Source organism: Pelophylax lessonae (genome assembly GCF_965119305.1).
Source record: "Pelophylax lessonae genome assembly, chromosome: 4".
In the NCBI taxonomy this organism is placed as follows: domain Eukaryota; kingdom Metazoa; phylum Chordata; class Amphibia; order Anura; family Ranidae; genus Pelophylax; species Pelophylax lessonae.
The window spans coordinates 294,566,630-294,581,488 of NC_138771.1; the positions used below are offsets into that span (position 1 = coordinate 294,566,630).

Here is a 14,859-nt window from a genome sequence, read left to right on the forward strand (position 1 = left end):
ACCAAGTATTTCTGGATAATTAGGTGTGCTCGTATATTCGAAGGATAAATGTCACCTTGGTGTATAAATAGTAAAACTAAGCTGTATAATGCATAATGTTGTTATGACCTCCATGCAGAAGAAGCAATAAAAGCTCCTATCATTCAGAAATGTTCTATGATTTGGTCAAAGCATCTCATTTGCCATACTGTCTCTGACATTTTTTAATCCTCTGAATTTTATAACTTCACTTGTATATACTAGGTAATAAACCACAGCATTCTAGTTACTAAAAGGCAACAGTGGGTTTATTATTGACCGCTGTCATTTTTGAGATGGCTGCACAGACCCTTCATGTGCCCAAAAAAATGTCTTCACCTACTGCTATTTATTCCACCTCTTCAATTACACAGGCCGCTATTCAAATTCCTTTCATAGAGAAAAAGATAACTGTACTTTCCATGTGCCTTTTCATCATTGAGAAATTGGTACCTCTGATAGACTCAACTCATCATCCCTTTTTTCCTTTAGAACTGAAAATACACCAATTATGTACTACCATATAGAACCCAACTCTAACAGTTCTGGGCAGGAGGGATAGAACTTCTGTTTTTGTTTTTTGTTTAATAGTTAAAACTTCTGTCAGATTTTTTCCATTCTGAAACCTCTTTGAGAGATTTCCTCTCACTTCCTGACACAGGTTGGACAGTAAGTGAGGTAAAGACTCCACATCTATATCATGGACAGCAATAAAAACTTAAGCAGTCACTACTTTACATTTGCTATAATGTAAAGTAGTGAGTGTACAGCTTGTATACCAGTGTAAATTTGCTGTCCCCTCAAAATAACTCAACACACAGCCATAAATGTCTAAATCACTGGCAACAAAAGTGAGTACACCCCTAAGTGAGCTTGTCCAAATTGGGCCCAAAGTGTCAATGTTTTGTGTGGCCACCATTATTTTCCAGCACTGCCTTAACCCTCTTGGGCATGAAGTTAACCAGAGCATCACAGGTTGGCACTGGAGTCCTCTTCCACTCCTCCATGATAACATCACGGAGCTGGTGTGCTCCTCCACCTTATGTTTGAGGATGCCCCACAGATGCTCAATAGGGTTTAGATCTGGAGACATTCTTACACAGTGTATCACCTTTACCCTCAGCTTCTTTAGCAAGGCAGTGGTTGCCTTGGAGGTGTGTTTGGGGTTGTTATCATGTTAGAATACTGCCCTGCGGCCAGTCTCCAAAGGGAGGGGATCATGCTCTGCTTCAGTATGTCACAGTACATGTTGACATTCATGGTTCCCTCAATGAATTGTAGCTCCCCAATGCCGGCAACACTCATGCAGCCCCAGACTATGACACTCCCACCACCATGCTTGACTATGCAAGACACACTTGTCTTTGTACTCCTCACCTGGTTGTCGCTACACATGCTTGACCAAATAAGCTTATCTTGGTCTCATCAGACCACAGGACATGGTTCCAGTAATCCATGTCCTAAGTCTGCTTGTCTTCAGCAAACTGTTTGCGGGCTTTCTTGTGCATCATCTTTAGAAGAGGCCTCCTTCTGGGACGACAGCCATGCAGACCAATTTAATGCAGTATGTGGTATATGGCCTGAGCACTGAAAGACTGACCCCCCACCCCTTCAACCTCTGCAGCAATGCTGGCAGCACTCATATGTATATTTCCCAAAGACAACCTCTGGATATGATGCCGAGCATGTGCACTCAACCTCTTTGGTCAACCATGGTGAGGCCTGTTCTGAGTGGAGCCTGTATTGTTAAACCGCTGTATGTTCTTGGCCACATTGCTGCAGCTCAGTTTCAGGGTCTTGGCAATCTTCTTATAGCCTAGGCCATCTTTATGTAGAGCAACAATTCTTTTTTTCAGATCCTCAGAGAGTTCTTTTCCATGATGTGCCATGTTGAACTTCCAGCGACCAGATAACACTAAATTTAACACACCTGCCTCCCATTTACACCGGAGACCTTGTAACACTAATGAGTCACTTGACACGGGTGAGGAAAAGTGGCTAATTGGGCCTAATTTGGACATTTTCCCTTAGGGGTGTACTCAGTTTTGTTGCCAGTGGTTTAGACACTAATGGCTGTGTGTTGAGTTATTTTGAGGGGGCAGCAAATTTACACTGTTATACAAGCTGTACACTCACTACTTTACATTTTAGCAGTGTCATTTTTTCAGTGTTGTCACATTAAAAGATATAAAATATTTACAAAAATGTAAGGGGGGGATCACTTTTGTGAGATACTGTATGTTGCATTCGGAGGGACAGGCTGAGCCTTCTTCACAAACAGGCGGAGGGACAGGCTGAGCCTTCTTCACAAAAGAATCAGGGGGCTACACTAACCCAGCTTGTAAGGCCAAACTAAACAACACACCTCAGGAAATACCGCCATGGCTAACAGAAGATAGACTTAGAACTAAACTAGAGAAACTTAACATAAATAAATCACCGGGACCGGATGGCTTGCACCCGAGGGTTCTGAAAGAGCTCATAAGCTTATTAGTAGTAATCAGCATGGATTCATGAAAAATCTTTCTTGCCAAACCAATCTATTAACCTTCTATGATGAAGTGAGCTGCCACCTAGATAAAGGTAAGCCTGTGGATGTGGTGTACCTGGACTTCGCAAAGGCCTTTGACACCGTGCCCCAAAAACGATTACTGTTCAAACTAAGGAAGGCAGGTATGGACCATAAGGTGAGTACCTGGATAGAGAACTGGCTCCAGGGGAGAGTGCAAAGGGTGGTGATTAATGGGGAGTACTCAGATTGGGCGGGTGTGGAAAGCGGGGTCCCCCAGGGTTCTGTCCTGGGGCCAATCCTGTTTAATTTATTCATAAATGATCTAGAGGAGGGGATATCGAGTAAAATCTCAGTATTTGCGGATGATACTAAACTAAGCATGCCAATATCTTCTGGGCAGGGTGTGGAAACCTTACAAGCGGACCTGAACAAAATAATGGGGTGGGCAACTACATGGCAGATGAGGTTTAATGTTGAAAAATGTAAAGTAATGCACCTGGGTGCCAGAAACCAGAAAGCAAGCTACTCACTAGGGGGGGAACCTCTGGGTGAGTCTAGGATGGAAAAGGACCTGGGGGTACTGGTAGACAACAGGCTTGGCAGTGGCATGCAATGCCAAGCCGCTGCAAGCAAAGCCAACAGAATACTGGGATGTATAAAAAAGGGGATATACTCCAGAAATAAAGAGATTATTCTACCACTCTAAAAGACTCTGGTCCGGCCACATCTGGAGTATGCTGTCCAGTTCTGGGCACCGGTCCTCAGGAAGGATGTGCTGGAACTGGAGAAAGTCCAGAGAAGGGCAACAAAAATAATTAGGGGAATGAAGGACATCAGCTATGAGGAAAGACTACGAGCACTGAACCTATTCTCTCTGGAGAAGAGATGATTGAGGGGGGATATGATATCAATGTACAAATATTGTACTAGCAACCCCAGCATATGGAAAAACCTATTCAGAGAAAGGAAATACAATAAGACACGTGGCCACTCACTAAGACTAGAGGAAAGGCGGTTTAACCTTAAAATACGCAGGGGGTTCTTCACTGTAAGAGCAGTAAGGATGTGGAATTCTCTTCCACAAGCAGTGGTATCAGCAGGGAGCATTGATAGTTTCAAAAAACTATTAGATAGGCGCCTTAAAGACCACAGCATACAGTGGTATACAATGTACGGTTAGCAGCAAACACACACACACATCATAGGTTGAACTGGATGGACTGGTGTCTTTTTTCAACCTCACTAACTATGTAACTATGATCACTCCACCAATCAACGTACCTCAATGCCTCTAACGGGAAGGAGTCCCACTGAGAACATAGCGTGAACCTGTTACCTAACACCCAGTAATAGAATGGGATCCTACTGAGCACATAGAGCAGACCTCATACATGCTCTCACTTAAATCTTCTCTTCCCCTACCTAGTGACCAGGTCATAGAGCTCTGGAATGTTAGCCCTCTCCCAGTGACCAGCAGAAACGGGCAGTAATGGCCCATACACACGATCCAAAAATCGGACGACAGATTGTCCATTTTTCTTTGCATGCTAGTCCCATATCAAAAATTAAGAGTTTTAACAATCATATTATCATATAATCGTTTCAAAAGCGGTATTTTTCGTATAATTTTCGGATCGTTTGTACGGGCTATTAGGGAGGGCATCAAAGCACCAACACCTTTTGCTACTGAGAACCTGTCACTCAACCAGGTACCAGGACAATGACTGGTTGCTGTTTCTCCTTGCAATCACTCATGGCAACTACCTCTTTCTTGTTGAATGAACGTTTAATGTAGTAATGTTACACATACCCCATTTTGTAGTTATGGACCCAAGTTCTTTAATAATATGTCAAGACCTCGCATGCACCCCAGACCAGGCTCTGAGCAGTTGAATCAACTTTTACTGTAAACTTCCCACAACATGTATAACATGCAATAACATCCTTTTGCTAACTAAACCTTACAGTGGCTGCCCCAGATTACCTGCACAGGTGAAGTCCTTTTGAGAAAAGTCCATGTTTGGTATCCTATATGGGAATAAGTCTCGCAGAGACGCTAAGTGTTTCCACATACTGATTCAATGTTGACTGGGGACCCTTCAGGCTTTTTATTGATGATATATCTAATAAAGCTACTTTAGAAGTCCTTGATAGAATTTTGAGCTGCTGTCGCTTATTGATTACTGCTTTAATTACATGGCTTTTCCCTAGCAGATTATTATTACAACAAACTCACGTCACAAAGGCATACTTTCCTTAGCCAACGCATTTCTGAGTCAATGTTGGACTTTAATTATTTGTTATTGCTGTTTCCTTTGAAGCTGAAAATCCCATATGGATCATTACACTCTGTGTTTTGTTTGATGCCTGTTCAATCCTAGTAAAATCTTAATAAAACTAAAAATGCTAGAAGAAAAGTTCCTCACAACCTGTAATTTATTAGTGGTGGCAATTTAGGTATTTATGTGCTTGTGCGTTATGTTGTTTTTTGGCTGCTACTTGTTTCCAAAATTTGGGACTTTGGGGTTCTCACAATAACTGGCCAGTGTGCCAGTTGATATCTGAGGAAGAGTAATGGACAGCTATACCTTGCGCATCATCTGGTCTCTCTCATCTCCGTGATCCCACAATAACCCCCAATCTGTGATCCTTGAAACCTTAATACAAAAATAATTTGATCCCAGGGATTCATTTTATAATTTCATTGCAGGATCTATAGACAAGAGATTGTGACTTGATCTGTGCAGAGACAGCAAGATTAGGAACCTGTCATCTAATGCCCATGGGTAGCTTAAGGTTAATAGATCTTGTATATTTGTATGTACTCTCAGCTCTGGCACTCTTTATCACTTTATTTCTGCAAAACAATCCCAGTTAAGCTTGCATAGAAATAGAGCAAATAGAAAGGTGAAATAGCTTGTAATCCTCCCTGAAGGAAATGCATCACAGTGCTTCTTCATTTCTGCGGCTTAGCAAATGTCCTATGGAGTTAATTTATTGATATTAGTCACATATTGGACACAGCAAAGACACACAGTCTGAGGTCTCTTCAAATTAGTTGAAGTTCTGTTCCTATTTAATAGATCTGACCTAATTATTTACTCTTCAAAAGTCCCCCCCCCCCAGAAAGTTTGGCTGCATCGGAGAGAGGTACCACCGAGCTGCTATAAAACATTGGGAATCAACATCTGCTGTTTCTTCCCTGCTGTAATATTTTTTGGAAAGTACAATAAAAGCAATGAGGGTTCCTGAGTGTCAGTCTTCACCATTAAAAAGAACTGGCATGATTTGAGGAGGACCTGCTGCTTTCTCTTGTCAAAAATGCATTTCACTTAAATTTTCCGTTGCTTGCACATGAAATTTTCATTATGTCCTTTGCTGCTCCTTAAAAGAAAGGATCAGCTGTTGGACTTTTCTATTTATTGTAGAAGCTGTGACCACTGCTAAGCAAAATAGTTTTTAATAGGGGACCTATAACAGCGCAAGCAGCTTTTTATTTATTTTTTCCTGTACAGTAATATGCTTTAAGGTTTCATTACCATACCTTTGGTCTGAGAGCTATTTTCTACAAATCCTGTGTGTTTAAGCTACATATTATCCATAAAATATTATGGCATTCAAAATATGAGTAGATAACTGTTATAGCTGGTGTAATCAAAAGCAACAGTTTTGGTATTTGTTTTATTTTATACCTTGAATAATATACAAAAACCTAAGTGGTTGTTATACACTAAAGAAATCTGTTTATACTGTGCTCCTTTTAAAAGCTGAACTACAGTCATATACAAAAGGTTCTGTAATCAATAATATGTCATTGCATTTTTTTTTTTTTAAAGCAAGCAGTCTTACAGTCCCTGTACAGCAGGGCTTGACTGGGAGAGGAAGAAAATAACAAGGAACCAATCAGTTCATGTCTTGACAAGTAGCATGCTGACATGAAAAAGCAGAGTGACATGAGCGCATCACTGTACTGCTTTTGCTTTCATTGTCCAGTCACAGGCTGGGGCAGGTCCAGAACAGTCTGGGATTAGAGCAGGGGGTCTTCATACTATGGCCCATGGGCAACACACTGCCTACTACAAATATTTATTTGTCCCGCAGCCAATGCAAGAGAGATTCTGACCCTGATGTAAGGTGGGAGTCTAATGTGGACTCTGATGTAAGGGGAATTTTAATAGGGATTTTGATGTAAGGGGGGACTCTACTGGTGACCCTGATGTAAGGGTGGACCCTGATGGGGACCCTTATGTAAGCAGGGACTCTGATGTGGACTAAGACATAAAGTGAACTGTGATACAAGAGGAACACTGAGGTAAGGGGAAATATGGGGATCCTGATGTAAGGGTACACTCTGATGTAAGGGGGGACTCTGATTGGGTCCCTGATTTAAGGGGGATTCTGATGAGAAAGGAGCAGATTGAATGTATTTTTGTTTGACCTCAGCCTATTGTGGTGTTTAAAGCATCATTCTTCTTTAAACCTTTATTTTAGATGAGGATATGGATACAGGTTGGTTGCATCATATAATGATTACTTATATTGCTCAGGCAATCTAGCACTGAGCCTGCTGAGAGCTTGGATTTGCTCAAGTTGCATTCTCAATTATTGGAGATCCTACAAGTTGAGTAAGATTTCCTCATAATGTTTCAAAGCAGGGGTCAAACAATCATGGCAGGCAGTAACACTGTTTTTTCATTACCATATAAAGCCATGTAAATGATTATGTCTTTTCACTGTAAGGCAACCCTTATTTCATTCTTGGAGGGTCAATCCCACCCATTGATCTGCATTGTAAGTGTAAGCACAATGCTGGATGTTAACTAACCTCCTGCCTGATTACCAGATGAGGCAACTTGTCAATAGTGCTAAGGAAAATTCGCCTTAGGATCCTTACTTAATACCCTAGTGCAGTGGTCCTCAACCCTGGCCTACAGGGCCCACTAACAGGCCAGATTTTAGGTATTACCTTGGGGAGATGCAGACTAGAGTACTGCAATCACTGAGCAGCAAATGATATCACCTGGGATGTATTTCAGTTATCTTGAAAATCTGGCCTGTTAGTGGGCCCTGTAGGCCAGGGTTGAGGACCACTACCCTAGTGTACTGGTACAATAGAAGGAGGGCCATGTTTTTGTAAGGGATGGCTTTATAAACACTGCAGCAAAGGACAGCAGTTATCTAGGGCCTCCAATAGTGGGATACAGGCAGTACTCCTGCGCCACCTGTTTAGGTACATACAAACATGCACAAAATGCTCATCTTCACTCTGTGTGATTCAGAATTCACCACCGTGTAGTGCCTCCTAACTAGTTTTAATACACTGGATGTGTGCCACCTACAAAAACACCCAACCCATTAGCTGCCCCAGCAGGTGTTGCAGTACTTAGGAGAAAGGTCAATATCAAATGTATATAGGAGTATATTTATAGTGAAACAGAGGGACACTGTGTGTGTGTGTGTGTGTGTGTGGCTCACCCCCCCCAGAAGATGTCACTGTTGGCGAAACATATAGGAGCGTGGTTACTCTTGGAATCCATCTGCATTAGCCATCAAGCCCCATCTAGTGCTGCGTGCTCTACACTATCAGCCTGCTGATCCACCCTGCTGTGAAGCTTTTCAGCTTACAGAACCTTACAGAAGCCTACAGAACCCTGTAAGCTTTTAATAAACTTTGATGTTTATTTTGGACTTCACGATGGAGATTTGTATTTCTTTTCTGCCGTTCCTTAGGGATTGACTGTGGAGTGATGACCATCGTTTTCCTTAATAACCGACCAGCCTGTGTTAACATCTTATGCACTTCTGACCATTATAAACTTTGGCCCATCTTTTCTGGCAAGAGGCATGATGACTATTCCTAGTCAGTGGTGGATCTCTCTAAAACTGAGTTGGAAGAGCACATGCTAATGGTCTTTGTTCTCATTATGGACTTCACAATTTCCTCTTTTATTATGACAAAAGGACCATGTTTGTTTGCACATTTGTTGTTACTTTTATGCATGGTTATGAGTTGGATGAATATCCACAATTTATTATCTCTCTGGCACCTTATCTACTGTTTCTTATTGGAACATGCATGTTTAAATATTTTCTCTCATATTGCACTCTCTGTGACCTTATCTACTGTTCTTATTGGAACATGCACATTTAAACATTTGTTGTCTCATATTGCACTTATAGTTTGCTGTTTCATATTGCACTTTTTGCCCTTTATTTACTGTTTCATTTTGCAATTATTTGCACATTATTTGTTTGATCTATAGCGCTGCATTGACACATTTTAAATGTATGCCAAATGTGTTTGCAGTGAAACTGGTATTCATTGCTATTATACCTGCAAGAGCTGTTGGATTATAGCACTTTAAATAGGCTGTAGTAGCTAGTAATATATATATATATATATATATATATATATATATATATATATATATAAAACCTGAATAATTTTACTAGTAAACAATACCTTCTTGGCTGTGTTCCCATCCCTATTATGATAAATTGTCCTGTATATACAGTATTTTAAATTTAAATTGTACAATAGATTAAAAATATGCCATTTGTAGAACCATGCCCATTTTTAATGAATGCCCCACCCCTAAATAAAATACATTCTCTGCCTACAGTGGATTGCTGGATGCACAGTAAAAGCTTTGACTTAATTGAATTTTTCAATGGAGGGTTAATCTTTAAATTTCTGCTTTAATAGCTCACCCACAAAGCCGCAAGTTAACATAGCTGCCATGTTTGGCAGATGGAATCTAATGCAACCAAATTGGGCACATTCAAGTACAGAAGACCACACCACAACCACATGTAATGGAGTTGGATGCAGCACAGTTGGATGGAGTTGGATGCAGCACAGTTGGATGGAGTTGGATGCAGCACAGTGTTGCGGGCTTTCAGTGGTCACAACAAACGGCCAGAAGGTGCCACGTAATAACTGCCTCCGACAAGTGAATACAAAAACAATTTTGCCACGCAGTAAGTCACCAGCTTCAAAAATTGCAGGTAAAATAACATGTACAAAATACAATAAAAGCACAGATGATCTTATGGAAAGATTTATGTTGAAATGAATGGCCTAGAGACAGGGTGTCTTTAAAACGAAATGTATTTACATCATCCTGTTTTGTTTAAATGCAAAGCATTACCAATGTTTCCCTAGACATGTTTTTGAAAAACAAAATCATAGCTTATGCAGCACTATTAGGCAAATGAGAGAATACATATACATTTACCTTGTCAGGTCTAATGCAACGTAGTACCAGTAACTTCTGAAAATCAGTCAAAAGATCCTCCCATGGGTCTGGTAGTTCCATCTCATTAGGGTGAGAAGACTCATATATGCTCTTCCACTCGCTTATCTGAAAGAGTGAAAGAAATCACTATGTAATTACTGATTAGGAAATGCTACATAGTAAGAAGTCCACTCAATAAACATTCCTGTTTAGATTCATTGTGAAGAGTAATTTGCAACATTGATGTTACAGCCACAATCTAAATTTCTACATTCCCCTGACACCTGTACAGGAAATGAATTTGTAGTGTCCAAGATCTAAGAGTAAACAAACTTCATATAAACACAAGAAAATGCATTTAAAGTTCTCTTTTGTAAATCACATACTAAATCAATGAGAAATGTATTTTGTGCCATCAAAGGTTGTTAAAATCCCCAATTCAATTCTATTGTATGTGCAACCTGGAAAACAAATTTAAGTTAAGTGTTGTATTCAAGTAGCCTTATGTAAATAATTATTTTACATGATTGATAGTATATATACATATAAATACATAACATTTTAGGCTACCAGAAAAGAAAAGCTTTCACCTTGCCCAATTCAATATAATAGACATTTATTATTTTTATCATATGTCTATGTTTAACCACTTAAGGACCGGAAGGTTTTACCCCCTTAATGTATAGTGCAAAAGTATACCTGCGCTGCTAACAAAACAAACTAATAAATAAATCTCAATAATTATTGTGTATAAATAGTCTGTGTAAAGTGCTAGTGCTCAACTTAAAATACACAATCCTATATCTTAAATACCAATCAATATAAAAATATACATAAATACAAATTTTATATATGTGAAACAAATGAATGTGAATAAAAATCCTTCAATTAAAGACGTGCTGAAATAGTGACAGTCTTTGTGCAAAGTATAAGTCCAAAGTGCTGCGTGCTCATAAAACAAGTGCCGGTGCTCTCTCTACATGGGTAGGTGCTCCCCTCCTGGACCCCTACTCACCAGAAGCCAAATAATACACCGCCTTCAAAAAATTTCCTTAGATAGGACGAGCCTTATTGGACCATCAACTCAATAGCTTTACTGTAGATCACATCATCCAGGTATTTGCTCAAAAAAAGAAAAGAGATGCTCAGCTTGCGCAAACTGCGCGTCCCAGACAGGTCGACCGAGGCCTTCTCGCAGCGTGTGCTATAGCTCTGTTCCACACGTAATCTATACACTTTCTTTCACCTCGCGTTTTCCACTCTATTGTAAACAAGAGTATTCTCTTCTTTCTGTAGCAAGTCACCGATTACCTACTGATCGATCCATACCATACTATGGTACCATACCATACTGATCGATCTACTATACAGTGGTATCAGTATAATTATAATCCTCAGTATAATTATAATCCTCAGCGCTAGCCTTTAATCCTTTTTACCCCCTTAATGACCAGGCCATTTTTTGTGATTCGGCACTGCGTAATTTTAGCTGACAATTGTGCGGTCATGCGATACTTTACCCAAATAAAATGTATGTCCTTTTTTCCCACAAATAGAGCTTTCTTTTGGTGCTATTTGATCACCTCTAGGATTTTTATTTTTTGCGCTATAAAAAAAAAAAAGAGCCACAATTTAAAGAAAAAAAAAACAATATTTTTCACATTCTGCTATATAACATTCCCAATAAAAAAATGTAAAAATCAATTTTTTCATCATTTTAGGCCAATTTGTGTCCTGCCACATATTATTGGTAAAAAAAAATCCCAATAAGCGTGTATTGACTGGTTTGCGCAAAAGTTAATGGCGTCTGCAAACTAGGGGAAAGATTTATGTCATTTGTATTACATTTTTTTTTTTTACTAGTAATGGTGGCGATCAGTGATTTTTAGCGTGACTGTGACATTCCAGCAGACAGATCAGACACCTAACTGACATTTATGACAGTTTTGGGGGGACCAGTGACATTACTACAATAATCAGTGCTCAAAATATGCACTGTTACTGTACTAATGATACTGGCAGGGAAGGAGTTAACACAAGGGGCGATCAAAGGTTTAAATGTATGCTTAGGGGGTGTTTTCTAACTGTGAGGCAGATGGGCTTATGGAATCAACACAGGGACACGTGTTCCTAAATAGGAGGAACACAGAGGCCCTGTGTTGATTGCTGACAGAACAACTGTCTGCCGTGTTCTCCCGGGGAGTGATCATGGGCAATTGCGGCCCCTGACCACACAGATCAGCTTCCCCTCCCGCAAATTGCCACTCATGAGAATTTGTGATAGTTCCACCTGTTTAGGTGGGTCCTGGTTAATCAGCTTCTCAGTGGGTCCTTGGTACGTTGCTTCCTTCTATGTAGACAGAATATGATTCCCATGTCTCTTATTGGACTCTAAGAAAAGGATGTAACTATAAATAGTGATGGACGAACATCGGCCATGGCGGTTCGCGAACGTCAGCTGCAAATTTTCTCAAAAGTCCGCGAACCGCACGTTCGCGGCGGGCCCCATTGACTTTAATGGGAGGCGAACTTTGAAAAACTTTAGGTCATATTTGCAGCCACAAAAGATGTACTAGCTGTGCACAAATAGTCCCAACACATGGACAATGTCATAACAGAAGTATTGCAATTGCAAAAGTTGCCCTAAATTTTTTTTTTTTTTTTTCAGCAAAAAATGTATATATTTTTTTCATAAATCAGCCAGAACTGACAGCAGCCGGTAAATACATGTCTAATACATATAGGGTCCATTAACATATCTGTAAAATGGGTCCGCATCCATTCCACAATTTGGCGGAACCTTTACAGACCCATTGATTTTCAATTCCAGTCTGAAAAATTAGGCATTCACAGCATAAAGAAGTAAGTGTCAGCCATTCCAGGCCCCAAAAATTAGCCCACATGCATTTACCTGACAGCTAAGAACGTAGTATTCTGTGGCTGAAGGTACATTAGGCATTCACAGGATACAGAAGTAAGTGTCGGCCAGTATAGGCCCCAAAAATTAGCCCACATGTGTTTACCTGACAGCTAAGAACGTAGTATTCTGTGGCTGAAGGTACATTAGGCATTCACAGGATACAGAAGTAAGTGTCAGCCAGTATAGGCCCCAGAAATTAGCCCACATAGGTTTACCTGACAGCTAAGAACGTAGTCGTTTATGGCTGGAGGTACATTAGGCATTCACAGGTAACATAAGTAAGTGTCGGCCATTCCATGCCCCAAAAATTAGCCCACATGGGTTTAACTGACAGCTAAGAATGTAGTATTTGATGGCTGGATGTACATTAGGCATTCACAGGATACAGAAGTAAGGGTTGGCCTGTATAGGCCCCAAAAATTAGCCCACATTGGTTTAACTGACAGCTAAGAACGTAGTATTTGCTGGCTGGAGGTACATTAGGCATTTACAGTATACAGAAGTAAGTGTCTGCCTGTATAGGCCCCAAAAATTAGCCCACATGGGTTTAACTGACAGCTAAGAACGTAGTATTTGCTGGCTGGAGGCACATTAGGCATTCACAGGATACAGAAGTAAGTGTCGGCCTGTATAGGCCCCAAAAATTTGCCCACATGGGTTTAACTGACAGCTAAGAACGTAGTATTTGGTGGCTGGAGGTATTCACAGGTATTCATTAGGCATTCACAGAAAAAATAATTGTTGGCCCTGAAAGGCCCCAAAAATTTGCCATTCAATGGACATGAAATGCCTTTTATGCCGCTGTATGTAGCGAAGCCAAGGACCAGGAATTGCTGTGGGTGGATGGCGGTCTGTCGGATATTTGTGGCCTGGCATGAGGAATTTCAATGAAACATGGTCTACTGGTCACATGTGTTGAATTCCTCAGAGACCCATGCCTCATTAATTTTTATAAATGTGAGGTAGTCTACACTGTCATGAGCTAGTCGAGTGCGCTTATCGGTCACAATCCCCCCTGCTGCGCTGAACGTCCTTTCGGACAGGACACTGGATGGGGGGCAAGCCAACATTTCCATTGCAAATTGTGCAAGCTCTGGCCAGAGGTCAAGCCTGCCCACCCAGTAGTCCAGGGGTTCATCACTCCTCAGAGCGTCCACATCGGCCATTAACCCGATGTAGTTGGACACCTGTCGGACACCTTTTTTTACGCTCCAACATTTGGGCCACAGAAGTCTGCCTTTGTCCAGAACAACGTGACGACGGCATCCTGGAAGGTGGAGTGGAGGACAAATGTGAGGAGAGAGGAGAAGGAGAAGAGGCTGGACGGTGAGAGCCTGGAGTGTGGCTTTGTGGGTTCTGACGGTGTTGCTCCCACTGGGCTCGGTGAAGGGATTTCAGGTGCCTTCTTAAGACGGTTGTCCCTAGGTGAGTGTTGGGCTTACCGCGACGTATGCGTTGACTGCAAAGGCTGCAGACGGACACATTAAAAAAAACCCACACTGCGGAGCCATGTGCTGGCCTCCTGGGAGCGCCAGATGTGACTGTACATGGTTGATAGCTCGCTCCTGATACATTTACAGTCTGCTTTGTACCTCTTGTGCAATGCAAGTTCTGCCTGCCTCTCCTCCCTATCTGCCGGTCCATCTCTCCCTCTGAACTCCCCTCCTCTTCCTCTCTTGAGGCCACCCACATGACGTTCATAGACACGTCATCATTCACGTCACCTTCCCCACCACTAACATTCGAGATCTCGGAGTAGGCAGCAACAGCAGGGATCAACCTCCTTGAGCTGACCTGGGTACTGTCGTCAGACTGCTGAGTGGCGGCTGTTGCTCTCTCCTCTTCCTGATCCGATACCAACAATGGCTGCGCATCGCAAATGTCTTGTGATGGATTGGAAAATAATTCCAGTGACTCAAGCAGAGGGTATGTGGTGGTGTTTGTGGTGGTTTATTTGGGGGTGCACACAGCAGAGAATGAAGAGGGTGCAGATAGAGAGGATGAGGAGGGTGCAGAAGAGGAAGGCTGAGTGAGGCACTCAACCAAGTCTGGTGCGTCCTTTGACGTAATTGCACACGGCTTTTGAAACTTCACCCTTTGGCTCCGACCTACTGCTCCTGCCCTACCACCCGTGTGTAAGTGTCTGCCTCTTCCTCTGCCTGTCATGTTTT

General features: G+C 41.5%; 1 protein-coding gene across 1 annotated transcript in view; it reads right to left on the reverse strand.

Moving 5' to 3' along the window:
* Positions 1-14,859, reverse strand: part of LOC309552619 (dynein axonemal heavy chain 3-like) — a 1,537,563-nt gene that overhangs the window by 124,790 nt on the left and 1,397,914 nt on the right. The window contains exon 49 of the mRNA XM_082253560.1: positions 9,769-9,894. Within this exon, the coding sequence (XP_082109686.1) occupies positions 9,769-9,894 (126 nt within the window). The remainder of the gene's footprint in view (positions 1-9,768; positions 9,895-14,859) is intronic.